Source organism: Bombus flavifrons, chromosome 3 (assembly GCF_040668555.2).
Source record: "Bombus flavifrons isolate JBK064 chromosome 3, iyBomFlav1_principal, whole genome shotgun sequence".
In the NCBI taxonomy this organism is placed as follows: domain Eukaryota; kingdom Metazoa; phylum Arthropoda; class Insecta; order Hymenoptera; family Apidae; genus Bombus; species Bombus flavifrons.
Genome location: NC_138444.1, coordinates 16,867,328 through 16,891,931, shown reverse-complemented (window position 1 = coordinate 16,891,931; position 24,604 = coordinate 16,867,328). Strand labels below are relative to the sequence as shown.

The window sequence follows — 24,604 nt, the reverse complement described above, 5'->3', positions numbered from 1 at the left end:
ACATTTAGATCTTAATTTTGGAGTGATTTGAAATTTTTCAATATTGTAAAAATTCACAACAAGACTTATCCGAAATTTAAATACTCAATAACTATCGAAAAACTTAAGATTTAAAACTTGTCAAGACCTTCAAAAGTTTGAAGTATCAAATCATGTTCGAAGTGGTCTGAATTTTCCGCCACATGCATATATTCAAAACGATTCAAAACATTCTAGAGACATCACTATACATTATATACATGTATATACATGTTATACACATTTAATCGGTGCTAGCAGAAACTAGTGCCAGAAGAATGACACATCTAAAAAGTCGTTACTTTTGACTCGCTGAAAAAGTAATAAAACCGATTTCTTGAAAAATATATCTTTTCTATTTGTATCACTCTTCCGATAAAGCGACGATTTAATTCCTTATTACTTACCTCTTTCGTTTTTATTTTTTGATGTTGTTGCTGAATATCAATTAATAAAATGAAATTGTTTAAGGAAAGGACGAGATGAGGAGATTTACGTTCTTCATAAACGATTTCCTGTATCCTATTGAGTTATTCGTCGGACAGAAATAACAAATTTTGTAGAAAACCATACAAACTAGTTTGATTGATATACGGAATGGTAAATAATTATAATAATTTCACAGTATCATCAATTGTCTGAAAGCAACAGAATGCTCCATTAAATGATCTATGAATACCATTAATTAAGGCTTAAAATCTATTTACAGTTGTGTTTAAAGTTGAACCTGAGATTTTGTGAAATAGATTTTGTGCAAGAGTAGGATTTGGCCTTACAAGTATCATGGCGTATAATTCGACTATTATGAACATCTTATTTATCTTTTTAACAACTTCTTTTCTAAAATTAATGCAACACCAATCATCAAACAGTTGTCTTTGAACAAGGGGAGATCTGCTTGACATTATATACGGAATATAATTTTTGTTTAATATTTTTTGTAACATACTGGTACTTATTCACTCTGATTAAGCGATATCTTTTAAAATATAAGTTACCCTATGTTCTCAGATAAGTAAATCGAATCGTACGGAATAGATTATGACACCAACATCTAATGTACGCATGCTAATTGAGTGCAAATACTGTAAGATCTTATCAATTAGTCAAAAATGATATAACTGAACATGCAAACGTCCGCCTCAATACTTACATACTTCTCTTCATCAATTATGTATCGACAATTGCAGTAATTTCTCTTCTTTTTATAGGACACACAGACAATCTCATCGTACTTCATTGTTCTATCCTTGACAATTTAAAAAACAATAATTGTTATTGTACTTAGTATTAATATTGAAGTGTTACTGAAGTTAACCATCTCCGGATAATTGTATCCTTTACAAAACAGCAGAATTCCCATAAATTTTGGGAATGATGAATTACCATTATGCAAGACCTGCATGATGTCTAGACTATTGGAAGAAAATGTATTTCCACCGTTCGAATTCGTCATTCTGTGATACCAATATCGTTTGATATTCCTCATCCATCTTTAATAAATTTTGCGTCTATTACTTTTCCCCCTTTGGATTTATTGAAGCATGTTAAGGCATGTAATTATACCAAGATCTAATTTTTAAAATTTCAGCTGTAGTGAAACTTATAAAAATTTATAGACGTTACTGGCGTTCGTTATGATTATCGTCATCGCCATACACAGTATTCTCGTAGTAACATGACTGTCTTGTTTACAGATATAAGATAAAGAATTATATTTGTCGGTACGTTTCGATAGTTAAATCATAAATTGGATTAACACTGGATAGTTAGAAAAGCATTAAATTTACCATATAATTCTGGCAATTTTTATATACTAGTTCAATCCAGTAGTAAATATTATATTAACAATAGATTTTTGCTATCATAAATATACAGTGCAAATTCACACGCACATAGATATGTAAGTAGATATGATTTACAATGATTTGGCATGGAATATAGTGAATTTCTTGAATCATTGATAAAACTGCAACACAATCTTACATAATATCCTATCGTGTATTATTACCACTAAATATCTTTTTAAACATAAATTTCATGCTATTGTTCTTTTTACAATTTCATCCTATCATTCGAGCAAAGTATTATTCTAGGCTTTTGTTCTAGTAACATCAATTTATTTATACATAATTCGTATTTTTAGGATTACCTCGGCTATGAAGAGAGACATGTAGAATAAGTAAATGATGCCTTGCGTTAACATTTTCGATAGAGTACTCTGAAACGGCCATACTCCGATGATGGACAAAAGACGCTTGTTCAATCGAAAGGCAGGCTGCTCGAAGAAATTCATGTCGATTATCGTCGCGTTTCTTTCATTTCTTCGACTCATAATTGAAGCTAAGAGATGAAGACATAGTATAATATACTGTGACGATGGCGAGTAATAAAAAGTCGAACGAAACACAAGGAAAATCGACGATGATTTGCTTGTTAAATTATTAACAAGTTAGTTAATTATTTAAACAGTCACAGCGTCCGTCTTCCTGCATTCATTCAATAAAAAAACGAGATTTTCACGTTCTTTAAAAGCTCTCCCTCGAGGTTTTATTCCTTTAATGTTAAAATGATAGATTCGTAGAATGATAGCTAATTAAAGAATATTAGTACTTCTTCTTTTCCTTTTATCATTTTACACAGAACGCTCTATTTAATAAGCGAAACGATCGATTGTTACTAAACGTCCTGTTAAAAGTAGACTATAGAAAATTGATTCTCCGCATTAGAACGATTTTCATTTTATAGTAAGTTTTAATAAACCCTTTGCGCGGAGAACTTCTTCGATGTCTTCGATGTGCAGTAGACAAAATTGGCAATGTGATGTGTGAACTAGTTTTATTCTTACGCGTTGACATTTTTAAAGCGTATAACATTTTTTTCACGTATTCTCTTTCTTTTTTATATTATAAAATATCCTACAATTATAATTACAGATAAAAAGTGTGATATAGAAATTATTTAATTGTCCTTCTCGAAGTATGTACAGTACTTCACTGAATGAATGATCACGAAACGAATCTGCTCGCGATCACTTAACTAATGAAAAATGTCTGAATCTCTTATGATCGGTTGGCAACAAATTAAAGGAATTAATGAATTATTTATATATCAGTGAAAATTTTAATTATTATAGCAGAATGTGATAATTTGGCATGGAATAGAATTTCGTACTTTTCTCAAGCACCATTATCTTGAATAAGCTTTTATTTATTTGCTTTTGTAATTCAATACTTCATTTCTTTTTTTGTTTTAGATTCGAGGATTATCCAATGAGTGGAGGGTCAATAAAAATGCTATCATTGAATGCATACCACCGTTGGTGACAATCTGTTTCTGCTTCTCGTCGCATTTGAACCTAATTTTTAACATAAAGAAGGTACCGTCTCTTGCCTCGTTTACTCTACGAATATCCAGAATTGAAAACGATTAATTAATTTAATTCTATTTCAATCTTTAGTAAGGAATAATATTCTCAGGATGAAAGCAACTTGTTTTTCGTTGCAGTTAAAATTTCTACGCAATGATTAAAGTATGAGGGGACTTTCACGAGGGGAAATTTCTGTATTCTAGAATAAACTCTTTTTATTTTTATTAAATGATCTTTTTTTGTTTTCTTTTATTACAGGTCAAAGATGTGCTCTTATTCATTAAAAATGATCATAATTATTACATGAACCGCCCAGAAAATAAGATTCTTCAATTTTATACCACGCAAGGAAACAAAATTATATTATATTATCTCTGTAAGTGCATTAGTTCAAAATGAAGAGAAATTGTTTTCATCGACTTTAAAGGCATTTTCCATTTTAGTGTACCTTTATTCGACAGTTTTGGCTTTTTTACTGGTACCAACCATATCACTAGTAATTGATCTCATTGTACCCTCGAATCATTCCAAAGAGAAAAGCTTACCAGTCATAGTCGATTATGGCGTGGATACACAACAATATTTTTATTATGTGTTCATACCTGTATATATAGCAATATTCATGGTAGCTATGGTAGTTTCTACTAGCTATAGCGCTTACATATTGTACGTCCAACATGCCTGTGCTTTGTTTGCAATTCTGAGGTAAAATTCATCTCTATTGATTCAAATATTCTGTGACATTTGACCTTAAAAATTTGTTTACAGTTATCGATTAAGAACTATGCACATTTTGGATACAAGTAGCTTGATAAACTTAAAGAATCATCATTTACTCGAAAAATATAAAAATGTCGAATTATCACAGGAAGAAAAGGAGAAGATTTTTAGAAAACTATTACTTTGTATAAAAGAACATAAAAATGCAATAAGGTCGATAGTTTATTGTTAATGTACAGTCATTACTTATTTCGTTCGTGTAAGAAATTAATCCATTTCTTTTTTTTTTTTTTGTAGATACTCAAATCTCGTGGAATCATTATTCACCAAATATATATTAGCTCAAATGTTTTTTCACATTATCTGTCTTAGCATTGGTGGAGTTGGAGTAGGTATTGTATTTTTACATGCAACTACAGTCTATCCCACAAGACCGTACTGGCAATATCTACGAAAATTGATATTTAATGAGGGAGTGATTATTACGCTTTGGCTTATAATATCTTACCATAGTTTATATTACTGAAAAGCATAGAGCTATTCGAAATGAATACTGTATATGTTAAGCGATTTGAAGCGATATTTTGCTGGACTGGCCGTTCGTCACTTGACGCAAATTCCATATAAAATGTTTGATCTATTATAAAACACAAATTGAAAGAAAAACATATTTTAAAATTAAGCACTTTGATAGATCGCGTTCAAAAAATATGGAGGTCATTACCTGTACCGTACACCGAAGAATTAATAGAAAGTATGCTGAAACATTGCCAAACTGTAATCAATAATGAAGGAGATTGGATTCGTTAGTATTTTAGATGTACTTTCGATTCATATTAAATTTTTTACAAATATATCAATAGAAATATCGCCAGTACGCCGTTGTAAATTAGAAAATTCTTCCTTAATTCTATATAATAATAAATAATAACGAAATGCTTTGCTATTTTTAGACTGTCTTGAACTTAGGTAATATGGACGAAATGACGCGATTTGGATCACTTGCATTGGCACAAGCTATACATATATTCATTCTTTGCCTTCCTGGACAAAGATTATTAAATCATAGTGAAGAAGTATATGTCGCGACGTAAGAATATTTTATATTTCTTTGATGTTTTTTAACTTTTACATTCCAACGGTTAATTGATAATCAATTACTTTAGATGTGAGGTAGTATGGTATATGCTCCCTAAAAAGTTTCATAGTTTATATATGTTATTAATCGCAAGGACAATGAAATTCAGCAAAATAACAGCTTTTAAAATGGCGGTCATGTCAATGGAAACGTTTCTCGCGGTAAAAATTTCTTATTGTAACTCTTTAGATAAACGTAAAAGTATACGTAATTTTATTATTATTTATATTTTCAGATTATTCAAACCACAATGAGTTACTTCACTATGTTATTATCGACTATATAAACTTAAATGAAAAATTAATATATCTTACTTATATATTTAATAGAAACTATCAGTATAATATATTTTGTTCCTTGTATTTTTATTTACAATACATACTATCACGTATGATGAATTCTATCATTTATACTGTAATGCCTTGTTGAAAAGAAATACACTTAAAGCTGGATAAATATATTTACATCACGCGTAATAACGCATTCAGCATTTACACATAATGTTATGTTACATATTACATGATATTATGCTGTCCTGAAAATCAAATTTGTCACAGAATATATTGCAATATAAAAATTTCCTCTTTTTAGTTCTAATTCGCCAATTGCGTCATGAAAAGTCACAATGTGTCTAACAATGATTATATAAAATATTCAAAAGTTGGAAATTAGACTCCCAACTTTTCGATAACATAAAATACATTTAACATAACGATTACTGTAGAAAATGACATTCATGCTCGTAGAGAAACAAACTGATGGAAAACATCCAAGATATGCGGATCCAGGTCTGGAGTAAAAAGTAAAGTTTCTAATGTTGATGAATACTTTTGAACCTGCTCATGATGCTGTTAATAAGAGAAAAAACAATTAACATTATGTGCAAACAAAAGAATACATTTTATTTTTATCATTTGATAAAAAGCTTACGGTTAGGAACACTTGCTGTAGTCTGCCTATGGTCCATTTGTACCAGTGAGTATTATAATCTATACCATCAGTATCACAGCGTCCTAAATGTTCTGATAGAATCATTATAAAACGCTGAAAAAAGATATTAGTGAATATCTTTTTTATTTCTATAATAGTAATAATAAGATAATTATATGTACCTGGAAAATGATAAGGAACAAATTTTTCTGATCTGCTTGAGCTGTTTCCAACTTTTCCTCCATTCTTTCTACAACATCTTCCGAAGGTTTTTCCCTATTCCTGTCTTTATTATTGTCTTCATCTTCTGACGATGAACCTGACCTACTTTCTGCTCTTCTCAACTTCTCACGAGCTTCCGCTAATTCTGTGCTTAACTTTGTTACATGTTTGTTTTTCTTTCTGATTGTTAAATGAAGAATTTCCCAAATATATAATCTATAAAGACAATATAGTAAATATAAATGTTGTTAAATGTTTTAAAACAGTATTGTTTATAAAATTATAAATACTTGGTAAATTCTGACACCATTTCTTTAGAAAATATCCAATTTGCAATTGCACTACATTCAATAATACCAGTTTTCAAGAATTTATCAGTCAAGACTACCATCATTTGATAGTGATTCTTCCATAATGCATACATATTTCTCAAAATGCATATTTGAGCTTCTTCGGTTTCAGCAAGAACCTGAAAATACAAACTTATTATATCTGCAATTCTTTTGTCAGATTATAAATATTTTTTGTTCAAAATCTTACTTGAAAGACATAATGAAATTTTCCTATCGCCGCGAAACTGTGACTAAAACTTTTTGAACCTAAATTCAATAGTGTTTGTACAAAAACATCAATTTTCAAAGGATTGAAATTATTCGTTTCTTCATTTTCTCTAGGACCTGGTAACGTATTTAATACGTTGAGAACTTCTTCTGGAGTACACTTACGTCTTATAGAAACGACCAATTCATGAGCTGCTGCTGTGCCCGGAAGTGAACCTATAGAACAATTTTTTCTAGATAGGATTTCTATCTATTATCTATAAATAATATTATTAAAAAATTTGTATTTACTGGCACCCTCTGAAGTATATTTATAAATAGGCTCTGGAGGCGCTGGAATTAAGTCAGCGTACGATCCTGGCATCATATCCCGTATTCTTTGGTAATATGATAATCTAAGTATAAGTTACAAATAAAATATTATTTTTATGAATTTATTTGTATCACTAAAACGTTTCCATGATTAACTTAACATATATACCGTAAAGCTTTTAGAAGTACTTCTCGAATAAATTTTGGTCGAGGATGTTCTGGATCGCGTTGCAAACAAGAATCCCAATCTTCCCAGGACCAACGAAACTGAAAATTGCTTAAATGATACGCGAACCACCATACGAAACGATCAAAAGCAGTAGCGGCCATACTGTCTATGCGACGGAATAAAATTTCTGTTGCTTGTGCCAAAACCTACATGAACGTAAAGTAAAAGTACTGATAAATATTTGAATTTATAATATAATGATACTTATCATTTTACCTGTGGCATTGTTGATGGTTGTAATTTGCAAAGTTCAATTAAAATCGACCCATAACATATTTCTAAATGCTTTGGAGCTGGTAGTCTAAACAATTCACCAAATATTACTTCAACTATACAATAATCCAATGGTATTTTTGCTTTATATGGAAAGTTCAATAGTTGAGCTGCACTGTAATTCATTATACGCGAATATTTAATTACAGAACAGAAATACCAAAAAAAAATTAGATAAGGGTAGGAAATATGTACCAATCTTTTCTTTCAAAGAAATAATTGTTGATAATTTGTTTTAAATGTTCCTCTATAAGAAAACGTTCTATAGCATGGCTTCCAGGTAATAACGGTCCTTCAGCTGGACAATCTGTGTAATCAAACATGCGAAAAACTACTGTAGGTAGCGGATAGGAATAAGATTCATGATGCGGCGGTGGCATTATAGTAGGTAAATTGTGCTGCAATGCTTCACATAATATTGAGTCAAATGCAAGATATGGTCTAGGAATATGTTTTTCTGCCCAATTGTCTTGCCTAAGTTTTCTCACTTGAGCCCATAAGCAGTCTAAATATTCTTCCTGAGGATGAGGTGTATCACTTGACCATACTCTTAATGCTGCTTGATGCTTTTTACTTCTTTTATTTAAAAATATTTCTATTGTAACCATCAAATGGTCTAACTCTTGTTCCTTTTTTTCATATAATTCTCTTCCTACCCATGGTAATGTTGATAATACAGCATAGACATACCTATGATCATGATAATAAATTAATATATTTTGTTTCACTCATCCACAAAATCACATAGAATACATTTTACATACCAATCTCGTCTTACTTGAGGTACACCATCTTCATTAGCAGCATCTAACATATTGTCAAACAATTGCATTAAAGATCCACAAGATAAAACATGGCAGTTTACTAAATCAGCTAGAAATCTTAATGAATATCTAGCTACATCCCATTTACAAGCTTTCAATGCGTCTTTAAAGTTCTTTACCATGTAGTCAACAAATTCACCACCAAAATTAAAGTTCTTTGCATTCAACAATCCAACAAGAGTGGTATAAATTGTACATTTCTCTGGCATCCTAATTGCACATTCAGTCAGAATCCTAAGTATTTTGCTGCGAAATAGACCAAGATCAGCTTCTAACACTGAAGCTAGACCCTCAAGGTTGCTCTCTAAGGATGATGTAGATTTTTCTCCTACTCTCAGGATGAGAGATTCAAGTCGATCTTCAATCTCTTGATTCTCTGATACCCTCCTACGTTTCTTATACGCCCGTTCTATAAAATTTGTATAAAAATAAAATACTTCCTCATGAGTAAAAAAAAGTAATTTTTTCAACATGTACAATTTTTAATTTTTTAATTAATGGTAATATAAGAAAAACGAGAATGTACCGTATCCATCTTCCTCTTCATGTATTCTTTTGCGACTCATTTTTTAAAAAATTGAATATATCGTGTTAACCAGTCGCAACGTTTACAACGTGATTTATTTCAATACGATTATATTTTACACAATTAACTATAAATTAACTATAAATTATCATTGGATAACTAACTCTTCAATTTTCCACTTTCAATCCACAGATAGTTGCAAAACGAAGCGTTACACAAAATATACCCTTAAGCACAAAGTGATACATAGATTACTATATTTCTTGTACATTCACAGTATCAATTGTGTACTGTGCAGTCGTGGAAGTCGAACGCCCATCTGGTGGAGGAACTGGAAACCTTCGTCAGAAATGCAGAAATTGATGTCACAATTCTATCACATCTCTAACCCATGATGAATAGTGGTGACTCGCAAATAGGGTCTACATTTATTCTAACCTACGCTCCAACTAGGGTCGAAGGGTGGATTGAGTTTTATATTTTGCAATCATTTTAAGTGATAATTGAAACAAAATGCCTGAAAGCGTGAAAGTGGAGTCAAAAACAAACAAAGAAGTCAGAAACGGAAAAGAGGAAGATAAAAATGAATTGGTGAGTTATAGTTTTTGTTGCAGGATTTCCAAATAACATTTTCAACAGTAGAAAATACGAAAAGTAAAAAAAACGTATCTGATTTTATTATAAATTTAAATAAAATTCTCACTATATAAAAAAATGTAACTTTAATATTATAACATTTATTTACTCTAATATTTTTTTAGTCTGAAGAGGACAAACTTTTGCAAGAAGAGTTAACTCACCTTGTTGAACGTTTGCAAGATCCTAATACAAGTTTATATTATCCAGCTTTAGAGTCTCTACGTAACCATATCCGTGCATCCACAACATCAATGACTAGTGTTCCAAAACCTCTTAAATTTATGAGACCTCATTATGATACTATGAAATCTATTTATGAAAAGATAACAGATGTAAAGTCTAAGGAATTATGTTCTGATGTCATTTCTGTCCTTGCTATGACTATGGGTGAAGGTAGAGAATGTCTTAAGTATAGACTTACTGGGTCCGCTATAGCCATTGGAGAATGGGGACATGAATATGTTAGGCATCTATCAGGAGAATTAGCTGGTGAATGGGATGAGCCAACAGACAATGCAGAAGCTATTAGTAAAAAACTAATAGCTCTGGTACATGAAATTGTACCTTATAACATGGCCCACAATGCTGAAACAGAAGCTTGTGATCTGCTAATGGAAATTGAAAGGCTAGATCTATTGGAGCAATACGTAGATGAAAGTGCATATCAAAGAGTTTGTTTATATTTAACAAGCTGTGTACCATATGTAGCAGATCCAGAAAATAGTACTCTGCTTCATGCTGCTGCCAAATTATATAGGAAGTTTGGCCAGTACCCTCAGGCTGTTAGGCTGGCAATGCAGCTGAATGATTTACCACTTATTGAAGATATATTTACAAACTGCACTGATCTGTAAGTTAAGATGCTATTAAAATAAATATTTAAAAAAAAATTGTATTAATATATACTATTGTTTTTAGTTCTGTTCAAAAGCAACTAGCATTTATGCTAGGTAGACAGCAAATTTTCTTGGAACTTCCAGAATCTACTCCAGAATATGATGATCTAGTTGAAATCATGTCCAATTCTTTGTTGAATTATCATTTCCTTAATCTTGCACGTGAATTAGACATAATGGAGCCAAAAACACCAGAAGATGTATACAAGTCACATTTAGAAAATTCTAGATCTCCATTTGGGGGTGGTCAAGTAGATTCAGCAAGACAAAATCTTGCTGCAAGCTTTGTTAATGGTTTTGTCAATGCAGCTTTTGGTCAAGATAAACTATTGGTTGAAGATGGGAATAAATGGTTGTATAAGAATAAAGAACATGGAATGCTCAGTGCAACAGCATCCCTTGGCCTTGTACTATTATGGGATGTTGATGGTGGTTTGACACCTATAGACAAGTATCTTTATTCTTCTGAAGATTATATCAAATCTGGTGCTCTATTAGCTTGTGGTCTGGTCAATTGCCGCGTAAGAATTGAATGCGATCCTGCATTAGCACTTTTATCTGATTATGTATTACACAGCAGTAACACAATGCGTATTGGTGCAATTGTTGGTCTTGGATTGGCATATGCGGGTTCGAATCGGGAAGCTGTTTATGGTCTTTTAATTCCTGTACTTAGCGATCCCAAGTCTAGTTGGGAAGTCATAGGCGTGGCAGGTCTTGCTCTAGGAATGGTAGCAGTAGGTTCTTGCAATGCTTACGTTACAACAACGATAATGCACGCCCTCATGGAGAAGTCAGAAGCAGATTTAAAAGACACGTACGCACGATTTCTACCTTTAGGCCTCGGATTATGCTTTTTAGGGAAACAAGAAGCGGCAGAAGCTATAATAGCAGCCCTAGAAATAGTACCTGAACCTTTCAAATCAATGTCCACGACTTTAGTAGAAGTGTGCGCGTACGCCGGTACTGGAAATGTTTTGAAGATCCAACATCTATTGCATATTTGTTCTGAACATTATGAACCATCCAACGAGAAGGAAGACAAGAGCGATCGTAAAGATAAAGATAAAAAAGAAGAAAAAAAGGAGGATAAAGCAAAGGACCTCAGCTCAAGACAAGCAATTGCCGTGCTTGGCATTGCTTTAATTGCCATGGGAGAAGAAATTGGTGCTGAGATGGCGTACAGAACATTTGGTCATTTATTGCGTTATTGCGAACCTGTTATCAGGCGATCCGTTCCACTCGCACTTGGACTCATATCAGTCTCCAATCCAAAACTGAATATACTCGATACATTATCTAAATTCTCCCATGATAGTGATCCGGAAGTAGCGCATAATGCAATTTTCGCAATGGGTTTGGTCGGAGCTGGAACAAACAACGCAAGATTGGCTGCAATGTTAAGGCAGCTTGCTCAATTCCATGCGAAAGATCCTAACAATTTATTCATGGTTCGCATCGCACAAGGTTTGACGCATCTTGGTAAAGGAACTTTGACATTATCTCCATATCATAGTGATAGACAAGTATTAAGTCCTGTAGCACTTGCTGGACTTTTAGCTACCTTAATTGGTTTCCTCGACGTAAAAAACAGTAAGTATTTCAATCTTTTTTAGATATTGTAATTATGTAAGATGTATTAAATAACTATAACTCTATTTTTGTTTTCAGTCATTCTAGGTCGATCTCATTATTTGTTGTACACGCTAGCAGTTGCAATGCAACCGAGGATGTTAGTAACATTTGATGAAAAGTTAAATCCTTTAGCTGTACCAGTAAGGGTAGGTCTTGCTGTAGACGTTGTGGGTCAAGCGGGAAAACCCAAAACGATTACAGGTTTCCAAACACATACAACTCCTGTTTTACTAGCATATGGTGAAAGAGCAGAACTTGCAACCGAAGAATATATACCTTTAACACCCATCATGGAAGGTTTCGTAATTTTAAGGAAAAATCCAGACTTTATACCTTAACTATAAAACAATTACATGGAAAAAATATTTTATATAAGTTCTAGTATAACATATAATGAAAACTATTGCGTGTATGCTGTTGATTTTTTTGGTATATAATTCATAATTTAAATAGATCTAAAGTAATCAAATTACCGAAGATTTATTTTTTACGAGTCACTGAAACACATAACAATGAATAAACAAACAGTTTTGATAATTTTTGTATTTTTACTTATCATAATAATAAAATTACATTTTTTTAACAGCAATTATATACTTTAATAATTAAAATACTGATCAACATGTAAAGTACTCAAAAACTAACTGTTCTACATTTACAAGTTATAAAAATAGTAAAACCTGCGTTTATAATAAACTATGTGTATTGGCAAGATCAAGTGATAAGTAGTCAGTCACGTATATACGTATAAAATGTAAATATCTAAGAGATTAGCTCTTAGCTATAAAAGTTTGTTTCATTATGCGTAAAAAGGTCACTGTACACTTTTTCCAAAAGTACTATCATGTATAAAAATGTATATATATTTTATGCTTACGCGAATTTATATCTACCAATAAATTCTATTAAAAATCTTAAACTACGTGGCTTACATTACACAGTACGTAAATAGCTAATTTGTGATGTTGTTTTCTAAAAAATGTATACAATGAAAACGAACTATGGAGTAAGATATCTTGCTATTACATTAAGATATACATATATTTGTTATATGTATCAATTTTGATAGATCAAGACACCTCAGTTACATAGTTCGTTTCCGATTTATATAAAAAATATATGATTATTTTAAGTAATATTCGAACACATTTACATTCGCTGCATTATTCTTAACTATAGAAACGAAAAAAAAAAAACAATATCATTGCTAGTTGTGATAACAGTCAATAATCATATCCAATTTCATTAATGAATTAAGTATGATTTATCTGAATGAAATATTATTGCTAATTTAAAATAATACTAATAGACATGCACGTCTATATATCACTATATAACTTGTATAATCTTAATATTTATAAAAAGAACTTATAAAAAATCATACTCTTTTCAAAATTAGCCCTTATTACTCCTTTGGAGTAGAATGCTCGCTTGCATTTGTCAGTTGAAGATATAAGGGTTGAGATGTGATTTTTACATTATGTTTTATAACATTGATTTCAATCAAACGAAGTTTTACTGTTTTTAAGGAACAATACCTGAATAAAAATTTCCAGGTTATTGTTTGTTATAGATGTTAACAAAAATTTGCTTCCATATTACAATGAACCGTGACTGGCGCTAAAACATGATAAGGGGACCCTAAATTTGTTGTTGGAGAGGGAAGACAAGTGGACTGTCTTTTCAGATCGGGTTCAGTATTACTACCAACTACTAATAGCGGTTCAGCAAATGTTTGTTGTTCAGAATCGTCGTGAGGTGTCATTGTACTATATCCATGATCACTATCACCACCGGGTGGTTTTCTATAATTTGTGGAAACCTTATATGGCGAAATGGGAGCTATGCCATCCCTTATCAGAGAATCTAAATTGTTTTTTGTTTGCTCTAACTCCATAGGTTCTGCATCACCCTCTAAATGCGTCATACGCAGCATATCGGGTGATGTATGTATATGTAAACACTGATGTTCTACACCAGACTGAACAGATCGAAGTCTATAACAAAATAACAATATCCCTAGTATCAAAAGAAATGCTAGTATTCCACCAGCTACAGGCCCAACTGATGGCCAGTCGCGTACTGCAATTTCTTCTGTTGACTGAGAATCTGAAAGGAATTATATTTTGTAAGAGAAAAAATATGTAAAATTATATATTAAAAATACAGTACTTACTGAACGTGCCATCACTAAGTGGCATAAAAAGTCCAAGAATACCTCTAAAACATACGGACATATCGCTACAAAATGGTGCTTGCAATGGCGTTTCTCCATCATTGTCTATATGGCACCATTGGCAACCTACGATTCCGAGACACTCATTTTCTCCTTTGAATATCTTACAGTCAATGGACGGACACGTTTTCAAATTCGTAGATTGTATCCAGGACATTTGCGAATTCCCTCCTTGTTCGTATGGTACCGGACAGGATTCGAGGTTCATTTCATTTATAGTATATTCTGCACAATTAGAGTAATATAATGCGCATTCACAAGGACATTCGCATTCGGTTTGTTCCATTCTTTTGCAGTTTAAACATGAGTGATCCATAGTACTGCATGGGCAAAATGCTCTTAATAAATTACAAGTCACATTAACTACTCCTAAAAATACATTAGTTCCTGGTACAGCTGCTACTTGATATTTGACGCAATGTTCGCCGTGAACTATGTTTGTAAGAACCTCATCGAGTGAAGTATTAAACTGGTAATACCTTTGTACAGTACCATCTAAGTAATTTGCACAAGCTTTTTTTTTAACGAAAAGCTCGTGATTTAATATGTCATTTGCAACCAATAATTCCTTGTGAGTCAAATGTTGCTGCTCGATTTTACCAGTTGGTTCTAATAATGCTGGATGTGAGACTAAATATCCTTTATCATCCATTAGGAAACATTTCACCGTCGAATTATTACAAAATGGGAACATTTCTTTCAGAAGTCTTGAAATAAAGCCTAATGCTACATCCATAGATACAACTGCAATAGCATCATCCTTTGTAGTTGATTCCGAATTACGATGAACCGTGTGACTTAGAGTAACAACATATCCAGAACTACCAACACCCAAATATGGAGGTGTGAAAACTAATTTTCCAGAATGCTCCAGTGCTTTTCCATACCACATTCTTCTCTTCGGATCAAAACCAGAATCAGGCATAATTCCTGGATATATCTCTAATACGCCACTTACGACTCCAACGATATATCTATAACAAAATTAAATAAAAATTCTAATTCTTTTAAAATCTCGTTCCATATAATAGTATAAAATGTACCTTCTTATTATAAATTTATTTAATGCGCTTTCTATATGCCTGCCTTTAAAGTATCCCAACATTTGAGTCAACATAGCTACATCTGGTCTGACAGATTGATATAAACCAGGATTAGCTAGTAATCCTGTTAAGTCCTTTAGATATGCCATGTAACTCTGCATTGTTACAACGGTTCCAGTTTCTAATAATTTAAGTTGTTCTATTGGAGACTGGAAACACCATGGAGAAAGATACACCACTCCTGTTGCTAAATCATAAATACATATATTCATCCATACAAATGCTAGATAAGTTTTTTATTTCTTCAAATTATTAAAATTCATTAACTTACACAAGGACAAAAGCTTGTTGTGATAAGTACATAGAATGCTTTTATCGGCGATACTATGCATTAAAAGATCAAGACGATGATGCAAAATATTCATTGATAATGTCGGTACTAATTTTGCGACAGGTAATACGCTTTCATTAGTTGCCGATACTAAGCATACTATTAAATCCATGTACGTCAAATGCTTCCACCGATACCACTTCTGAAATGTAAAAACTAAATCAATATGAGTTTTATTTATATTTATATATGCCGATGTACCTTTCTCCCTAATTGTGTTTTCACGTTTATAACACCCTCGTATTCTTCTATCATTGTTCTTACAGTTTCAGAACTAATATTTTCTATGTGATGTAAATTAACTTTGAGGGGTTGATCTAGCATCGTTTCCATTCGTGGGAAATCTTTGTGAATCCAAACTATACCCTTATTATCAAACAGTATAGCATATGCATGCATACCAGCATTAAAATATGTTATATCATCAAGGAAATTTCGTAATTTGATATCTAAAGATATTAATGCTTTATTTGTAATGTGCCCAATAGACAATGTCATTGTTTTACTATATAAATCAAAGTATGGATCAGATAAATAATAATCTTTCTTATGTTCCTCAGAACATTTTAGATCAGAAAACAGCTTTGATACTTCAAAACCGAGTATATTTTGTGTTGGAAGAGTTAGAATGCTATCATTGTAATCCTTAGTGTTTGAATGTGATTCTTGATCTGTAAAAGAACAATTACGTTAATAATATATTACAAACAACTCATGCACGTAATTACATAATTAAACTCACCTGAAAGAATTAATATTGTTCTTATATAGCCACTTACTTTCTCTGCAGAAATCATGTTTCTTATCTTTTTTATGTGTGAAGTGGGCTTAAGTGTATTAGTCAAATGTATAAACACTACTTCACCCTTTACATTCTGTAATAACTTATTAAAATCAAATTCAATTGTGTCATTTGTTTCTAAAATTGGGACAAAAAATTTCTATAAATAATGATAAATAGGAAATATGACAGATAAAAAGATAATTGTACCTATTCTTGTTAAACTATGAATATAACGTGTTAATTGAAACTTATTAACATCTGTAGCTTTTAATAAACCATCTTTGCAATGAATGGAAGTATTAGTAGAGAGGCCAATAACATTAACATAATCTGTGTGAGATAACATGTCAATTATTGTCTCTGCAGTTATTTGAGCTAGAGTAAGATCTCCTTCAGACATAAACACAGCATGCTCAAGCAATAACAGCACATTTTTTTTTGGACAATACTGAGACAACAAAAGAGGCCCAATATTATGTCCTGCACTAGATGGACCACACATGGTGACCGGATACATAAAAGGCAACAAATGTAAGTTTTTCCATTCTTGATTTTTTAGATGAAGTGCCAATTCTAAAATACATAAAATCACATTAGATCGGAATTTACAAGTTTTAAATGAACTTATTTTACATACTTTGTGCAATTTGTGAACAAAAATCAGCCAATCCATTTGATAACAATTCTAGTCCATTCATAGATTCAAAATAATCAAACTGATTTTCGTTCTTTGCCAAAATAGGTTCTATAATATTATAGCTCTGCTTCACAAGCTTTGCATAGGATAATAGTTTGTTGTTTAATTTATCCACTAATAAGCTCAGTCTCATATTCAAGCTATTCGAGACATTCATGAACTCCATTTCACCGAGCATTCTTTGGAACGGCTTCAAACCGAGTTCGGCATCAGTGATAGACCGAAACTCGTTCGACAGTCGAACTACAATATCTCGTAAACAGGTTCCATTAAGCGGTTCCGCGTTTACTTGCTTCCGCAGGGTCTTTCCAAATTGACATTTTGCATTTACGTTCGTACTTTCATCGGCTGAACTATGCACGTTTACAAGCACTGTTACTAGAAATCCTAGCTGTAATATCCTTTTGACAATCATTCTGTCAAGTTACAAAATTCGATATCACATAGAAAACTAGAATGCACTGTGTGTCGGTGACATCGATAACTTGGAATTTACTTAAAATTGTGGATTGATATTAGTAACCACAGTATTCAATCAACAATAATTAATTCGAGCAAATGAACGTATGAACGACCATCCTGTTTTTCAGCTTACACCTGTTAGCTTGTAACCTGCAAAAATTCGTTATGCCGCCATAACGACGCGGTCACCGCAAACAAGGTTGACAAGTGCGCAACTGGAAATATTACTTTCTTAGCCCTATCACTTTCTAAATGAAATCTAACCGATCTGTCCTTAGTGTTATATGAATATATCTTGTGGTTTTAGAAGCCCGGGATTAATTTTTTCTTCAATGTTCTACTTTATGATTTTCTTTGTTTTTACTTCTTCGTTTTCTTCGTATATAAAACCGTGAACCACGAGTAATTTTCGAGAAAATGCACTATATAATATAAATCATATATATTTACAATACAAAATGTATATAACAAAAATACTTATTATATGTGTATTTTGTATTACAATTTAAATTAATGTATCATATAATGTATTAATTTATATAGTATGATATAATATGTAATTAAGAAAAAAGTTGAAATTTTGCACAATAAAAGGTTTGAATAATATATCGAAAACAGAGTTATCAAATTTGAATAAAAATTATGATTTAAATAATATCCGTTAATAGTTAATAATCAAAGTTTTAACATTTCAAGTTTTAATATAAATTTTCTTCAAATATAACTATAATTTTATAGATACCACATCTAGATCCTGAAAAATATTTTTATTAAAAATATGTTTTTAAGTATGATATTTAGAATTTTGTTAGTTTAAATATTAGATAATAGAATTGTTATGGGAATTATTTTGATAAATCTGCGTGGTATTGGAAAATGAAATGTTCCTGCTTTCACACCAACAGAGTGCTTGACGTAAACGAAAATCATAAACGGATTTCAATTATTATGCTCTACGAGTTTATGTTATTTATCTTTTTATCACAAAACTATTATATTTTTCGATAAGAATGATAACGGATGAAAGAAAAATCGAAAATAAAACATAATATTGCTAATATCCGATGATAATAGGAAAAGTATAGAAAATTGCGATTTACGAAATTGTTTATTATGGTAGGTGATGAGGTAAAAATAAATATTATTACGTGTTATTTTTTATTTGCATGCTTTTCTACGAATTTATGATTACAGTAATTTAAGACAATAATGTAGAGTTATTTCTGTTGTACCGGAAAGTTTCTTTCCCGTATTATGCGTGCTTCTGAGGAAATTAGTTTTTATGTAAACAATATAAAAATATTTAATAAATACAAAATTGAATAGTTCTCTGTAGTCTTATTTATAATCATGGTACTATAATGATCGCAACATTATAATCAAACATTTGTGTTTTATAAATGTATAAATTAGTTGAAGTACATATTTAAGTATCATAAAATTTATAAAAAAATTATTGCATAAATGATTTATATATAACATACATAACAATACGTATATTTAAGGAAAATGAATTGATATGTTTCTTTCTAATACCATCAAATACATTATCCTTTAATATAATATATATTTTACTGATATATTACTGAATATTACTGATTACTTAATATTAAACTGATAAGAAGCAAATGTATTATATGTACCTAAAATATCATTTGACATTTTTCAAACAGGTCATAGCAAAAGAATTGAATGATTTTTTCCTTATTCATAATGAGGAATAGACATATTGGACATGGATATAATTAATATAGAAGATGTAGAAACTGGTGTTCGTCCATCTAAGAACTCTACTTCGATACAGTGTAACTGTATCCACTCAAATTCAGTGTGCTACATTGTAGTCACAATTGCCACGCTGGCACTTTTGGGTGCAATTGTTTTTATCTGCAGAGACTATATTAAAGTGTTGCTTTATTGGATTGAACATCAGAACATATGGATTGTTACTGTAATATTCATTGCATTGTTCACAGTGGTCTCATTCCCTATTGTAATCGGTTATTTATTCCTTATCATTGCTAGTGGTTATTTATTTGGCATATTAAGAGGCATTGTCATGGTAGTTTTGTCTGCCAATTTAGGAATAGCTATAGCACATGTTACCCTTAGTGCATTGTCATCTAAATTACCTATTGGAGCTCTTTTACAAAATGATACTGCAAGAGCTATTCTCAGAGTTATATCTGGACCACAAGCTTTCAAGGTTGTGTTATTTGCAAGACTAACTCCCATTCCTTTCGGTCTACAAAATACCATTTTTGCGGTATGTACTTTCTGATTAATATTTAACAATATAGATAAAAAGCGTATTAAAAACTGTTAACAATATACACAAATATTTAGGTAAGCAATATGGGTGGTATTCGGTACCATATAGCTAGTGCATTAGGTTTACTACCTGCTCAAATCATCAATATTTACCTGGGCAGTAGTTTAAGATCTATGCAAGATGTCCTTGAAGATAGATCAACAGCAGCAACTGGTTACATTGTTTTCTGTTTCCAAGTATATTCTTAGTATAAAAAAAATTAAAATTCATTTTTTTATGATATTGAAAGTGCAAATAATTTTTCCATTTTACTTTCAGATTCTAATAGGTATTTCACTGATGGTATATGTTGTACAAAAAGCACGTAGGGAACTTCAACTGGCATTATTAGAAGCTGATCTTGCCTCAATGGCTGAAACCTCTCATTACCTTCTTGATACATTACCAGATTCTAAAATCGTTCTAACAAATCTGATTGCTTAAAAATTGGAAATTTTATTTTTTAATTAGGTGCCTACATATTTCATATTTAACGCTATTTTATTCATTTTGTTATAGACTAGTTAATGAAAGAATGTTTAGTAGATTGGAGAAATTCAATTTATTATTTATTAATAACAGAGTTATACATGCATCTTTCCCACATAATATTACTCTGAAAGTACTGAATATTTTGTGATACAAGCAACAGTATAATGAATAATTGCTTTATTAAATATACTTTAGTGAGCATTTTTAGACAATAACAAGGGCAAATAGAGTATCATGTTGATATTACATTTTTCTATTTATTTTTTTTTTTCTCTCAAACAAACAGATTTTGTGCCAAATCTTATTTTTTACATATTTGAAATCCCCATATATTGTTGTCTTCACATATTTAGAAAATTTGAATGCATTTACATTTGTTAATATACAATAATTTTTATGTAATGTTGGCAGCTTTGCATTTACTTTGGGTAGTATTTTTACATAATACAAAAAGTCTTCCAAAACATGTATTAATTTGAATTTTACATGAAAGAACATATTGAAAAACTGATTAGAAAGAAACGATTATAGAAGAAAAATGTACAATTAAACAAGTATATGAAACATGGAGATTTCGAAGTATTAAGATCAAAAGCAATAACTTATTTAATTCATAAAAGTTGCTTTACGTACTCGTATATGTGATTTTAAGTATTTAATTTCCGTAATTTACATATAATATATAGAAAACTGCATTTTGCATGAAAATAACAGGGAACATTCAAATAACATTTAAATGCTATATGACGAATTATCAAGTAAATTTGATGCGCATTTTATTTTTCGAAGACTGACTGTTTAATAATTGAAGCTGCAGATAAAGATGTTGATTACAATTTCTGTCGTCCTTTTATTATATGTATGGATGAAAATTACGATTCTTTCCAAACTGAATTTAAACATCTGCTTTTAATACATACTATAGTTTTAATTCAGATATCTATCAGCCGCACAGCGTTTGCGAATGTTCACGATAGGTAGATACTCGAACGCGTTAGATAGGTACCCGAGTGTACTTCATTAAAGGACAGATGAAGGAAACAAATATTTGTATATAATTATTAGTTTTCACTGTTCATGCTTATCGTAAATGACCATGTACAGAATAAACTTAAACACAATCAATTTGCATGAATAAAATGAAAGAACTACATATATTGTACAAATGTAACATACATAATTATATCAAATAAAAGGACCTGAATTCACGTATTACATTCGTTTATCCTTTAATCTGCTTATATTTTTCTTGGTGTATTTCCAATGTTTTCTTAATAACTGCAAAAGTAAAATCTGCATCCATTTTCGTTACACATAAAGGTGGCTTTATTCGAAGCACCTATGTACATTGAACATCATAAATATTCATCTATTAAATTTTATAAATATTTAATCATCAGTTACCTTACATTTGCATGTAACCCTCCTTTACCAACAAGAACACCCATATTTTTGATATTCTCGAAAATCTCGAGCACGTATTCCGTTTGTAACGGCTTTTTCGTTTCGAAGTTCGAAATTAATTCAATTCCAATCATTAATCCCTTTCCTCTAACATCACCAACGATATTGGGAAATTCTAATAACAAAGTACTCAAGCGATCGATCAAATGTGTCCCGACTGTATATGCATTTTGTTGAAGATCTTCTTCTTTTATAATCTAAATTATTTTAATTCATCGTTATATATTATAATTAATTAATAATTGTAATAATTAAAAAAATTATAAAGTAATTTTGGAAACATGTAAAAAAATATATAGAGTGAAATATACTTACATCTAATACCGTTGATCCTACGATGCACGCAAGTGGATTTCCTCCGAACGTGTTAAAATGCAATGCTGAATTCAAACTTTCGGAAATCTCACTACTTGTCACTACAGCTCCAAGAGGAAATCCGTTTCCTATTCCCTTTGCTAAAGTTACTATATCCGGTTCCACATCGTGGTTCTCAAAACCCCAAAAATGTTCTCCCGTCCTACCGAAACCAGTCTGAACTTCATCTGCTATACAAAGACCACCCTTTTCATGGATATAATTATATATTTTCTGAAGGAAATATTTGGGATATTGAACTGCACCTCCTATTCCCTAAAAGTTGCACAACCTTTGCAATTAGTAATTGCTAATAATTATAAATAGAAAAATTAAGAATGAAGGACAGAATACTTGTATACTTTCAGCTACAAACGCTGCGACGCTGTGCGTACTTGCCAAACTAAAGCGAAATGATTCATCGAATTTCTGAAAATATTTTTCAGAAGCTACACATTCTTCATCTCCACAATCACATTCCCTTCCTATCACTTGTACAGGTGAATCTCTACATTTTGATCCACCCCAATTACCTTTGTATACATCTGGATATACCGCCTGAAATGGTTACACATTGATTACCTGTTCAGGCATTCAAATCAAAGTTCCAATAATAATCTCGGAAGGAATTTGTATATGTATACATGTAAATAGCCAGGTGGTTGTGCAACGAATGGAAATTTCCATGTACTCATGGCTGTAGATGCTGAGGTTCCATAAGTTGCACCATGATATCCATTTTTTAGTGATACGATATTCTGGTTGCGCGTGTAAATCCTAGCCATTAAGAACGCCAATTCATTTGCTTCCGATCCGCTATTTGTTAGATATACTACTCTCAATTTGTTTGAAAATTTAGTTGTTAACTTGGTTACATATTCATATAAATGGGTATGCATATAAACGGAAGATACGTGGTTCAATTTAGACGCTTGTTCAGATATAGCAGCTGTTATTTTTCTGGAAAATATGCATCACTTAATTTCTTATATTTATGAATCTTTTTTTATTGCATTTTTTATTAGTTTCTATTTTATGCTGTTCTTACGGATGAGAGTGACCAACAGACACAGTAGCAACCCCGCCGAACATATCCAAATATCGTTTTCCACGATGGTCCCACAACCATTGCCCTCGACCTTCGTGTATTAATAATGGTTCTTTGTAAAATTGCTTCAAAGAAGGAGATATGATCGATTCGTATGCCTTTTTAATTTCTTTATAATCCGTAATCTGTTTCGTAAGCAAATGTAATAGTAGACATTTTTATGTATTTGTATTATGGAAAAAATAATTTCGACATGCAAACAAAAGATCTCACCTTGTAGGTAAAAGGTACGTATTCGCAATCAGGCATTTTTGAAACATCTGTCACCGTAGTGACGAAATTTTTGGTTTGTATAGTGAACCCTAAGATAATAATGATATGTTACTCATCTTTTGTGATTTAAAAAATTCGTCGGTTGAAAAGCAATTACTGCATCGTGAAAATTTAAACTCGTATAGCACATTTGAATATAATGAAAGGTTTCTTCGGTAATAAAATAATTCAGTATTTAATAAATTAATTGAAATTTAATAAATAAAAAGATACTTACATTTTAAGTTTATAAAAGATGATAAATTAGCAGAAGTTGTGGTGACTTGAACACACTTATATATTAACATATTGCTACAAACTTTATTTTCTAATTATCAGGGTATGAGTACTATTTTATACTTTTGGAGGAAATTAACAATATAATTTAATTTCTATCTTTATTAAATTGTATTAAAAATATTTATCTTTATTTGCACGAGTTTCCTGTTGTATGTTTGAACTGTTTGAAAATCGAACACTCACTACGATTATTACGAATGTTACTCGATTATGTATGCATGAATTTAAAAGTTAAGCAAATTTATTTTCATATAAACATTCGTGTATAAAGTATGTATGAGGCACGTTCAGTTCTGTGTGTATGAAGAAGGTCAAAATATTTTAAGAATATTGATAGGCGAGAGTGTTCCATTGTGAATACATATTTGTAATGGATAACCGTGCTGAAATATTACTTTCAATTAAAATTGAATTCGTA

At 31.2% G+C, this 24,604-nt stretch overlaps 6 protein-coding genes across 12 annotated transcripts; 3 read left to right on the top strand and 3 right to left on the bottom strand.

Annotated features, from left to right (window-relative positions):
- The first annotated feature begins 261 nt into the window (after positions 1-261).
- Positions 262-5,620, top strand: LOC138178376 (odorant receptor 13a). 5 transcript variants are annotated; one of them, XM_069110171.1, is made up of 11 exons: positions 286-338; positions 490-1,742; positions 2,165-2,469; positions 3,275-3,397; positions 3,647-3,764; positions 3,832-4,093; positions 4,157-4,321; positions 4,406-4,496; positions 5,062-5,198; positions 5,275-5,407; positions 5,482-5,620. In XM_069110171.1, the coding sequence occupies exons 5-11, from the start codon at positions 3,692-3,694 to the stop codon at positions 5,530-5,532; spliced, it is 912 nt and encodes a 303-aa protein (XP_068966272.1). In that variant the 5' UTR covers positions 286-338; positions 490-1,742; positions 2,165-2,469; positions 3,275-3,397; positions 3,647-3,691; the 3' UTR covers positions 5,533-5,620. The 5 variants fall into 5 exon arrangements, with proteins under 5 accessions (XP_068966268.1, XP_068966272.1, XP_068966269.1 ...); XM_069110168.1 differs by having other exon boundaries at positions 490-1,351; positions 1,638-1,742; positions 5,275-5,500; XM_069110166.1 differs by adding an exon at positions 1,839-1,921 and having other exon boundaries at positions 5,275-5,500.
- Positions 5,621-5,967: 347 nt separating this feature from the next.
- Positions 5,968-9,377, bottom strand: Cbp80 (nuclear cap-binding protein subunit 1). Its single transcript, XM_069110157.1, has 11 exons — positions 9,123-9,377; positions 8,537-9,005; positions 7,968-8,462; positions 7,716-7,887; positions 7,440-7,645; positions 7,250-7,353; positions 6,939-7,174; positions 6,689-6,867; positions 6,359-6,614; positions 6,177-6,290; positions 5,968-6,094 (listed from the first exon to the last, which is right to left on the bottom strand). Exons 1-11 carry the CDS (start codon positions 9,160-9,162, stop codon positions 5,981-5,983), a joined length of 2,385 nt encoding a protein of 794 aa, XP_068966258.1. The 5' UTR covers positions 9,163-9,377; the 3' UTR covers positions 5,968-5,980.
- A 125-nt stretch (positions 9,378-9,502) lies between these two features.
- On the top strand, positions 9,503-13,211 carry Rpn1 (regulatory particle non-ATPase 1). Its single transcript, XM_069110155.1, has 4 exons — positions 9,503-9,713; positions 9,884-10,611; positions 10,680-12,250; positions 12,329-13,211. Exons 1-4 carry the CDS (start codon positions 9,636-9,638, stop codon positions 12,628-12,630), a joined length of 2,679 nt encoding a protein of 892 aa, XP_068966256.1. The 5' UTR covers positions 9,503-9,635; the 3' UTR covers positions 12,631-13,211.
- A 158-nt stretch (positions 13,212-13,369) lies between these two features.
- On the bottom strand, positions 13,370-18,343 carry LOC138178370 (VWFA and cache domain-containing protein 1). The gene is made up of 8 exons (XM_069110154.1): positions 17,384-18,343; positions 16,954-17,319; positions 16,705-16,881; positions 16,164-16,633; positions 15,903-16,104; positions 15,572-15,818; positions 14,469-15,502; positions 13,370-14,401 (listed from the first exon to the last, which is right to left on the bottom strand). The coding sequence occupies exons 1-8, from the start codon at positions 17,856-17,858 to the stop codon at positions 13,869-13,871; spliced, it is 3,504 nt and encodes a 1,167-aa protein (XP_068966255.1). The 5' UTR covers positions 17,859-18,343; the 3' UTR covers positions 13,370-13,868.
- A 426-nt stretch (positions 18,344-18,769) lies between these two features.
- LOC138177881 (transmembrane protein 64) lies at positions 18,770-21,923 on the top strand. 2 transcript variants are annotated; one of them, XM_069109155.1, is made up of 4 exons: positions 18,770-19,033; positions 19,579-20,171; positions 20,252-20,413; positions 20,496-21,923. In XM_069109155.1, the coding sequence occupies exons 2-4, from the start codon at positions 19,641-19,643 to the stop codon at positions 20,658-20,660; spliced, it is 858 nt and encodes a 285-aa protein (XP_068965256.1). In that variant the 5' UTR covers positions 18,770-19,033; positions 19,579-19,640; the 3' UTR covers positions 20,661-21,923. The 2 variants fall into 2 exon arrangements, with proteins under 2 accessions (XP_068965256.1, XP_068965255.1); XM_069109154.1 differs by having other exon boundaries at positions 18,771-19,021.
- LOC138177879 (alanine--glyoxylate aminotransferase 2, mitochondrial) lies at positions 21,506-24,604 on the bottom strand. Of its 2 annotated transcripts, none has more exons than XM_069109151.1 (8): positions 24,125-24,604; positions 23,848-23,936; positions 23,575-23,759; positions 23,171-23,486; positions 22,881-23,084; positions 22,488-22,802; positions 22,113-22,369; positions 21,506-22,047 (listed from the first exon to the last, which is right to left on the bottom strand). In XM_069109151.1, exons 1-8 carry the CDS (start codon positions 24,192-24,194, stop codon positions 22,035-22,037), a joined length of 1,449 nt encoding a protein of 482 aa, XP_068965252.1. In that variant the 5' UTR covers positions 24,195-24,604; the 3' UTR covers positions 21,506-22,034. The 2 variants fall into 2 exon arrangements, with proteins under 2 accessions (XP_068965252.1, XP_068965251.1); XM_069109150.1 differs by having other exon boundaries at positions 22,118-22,369.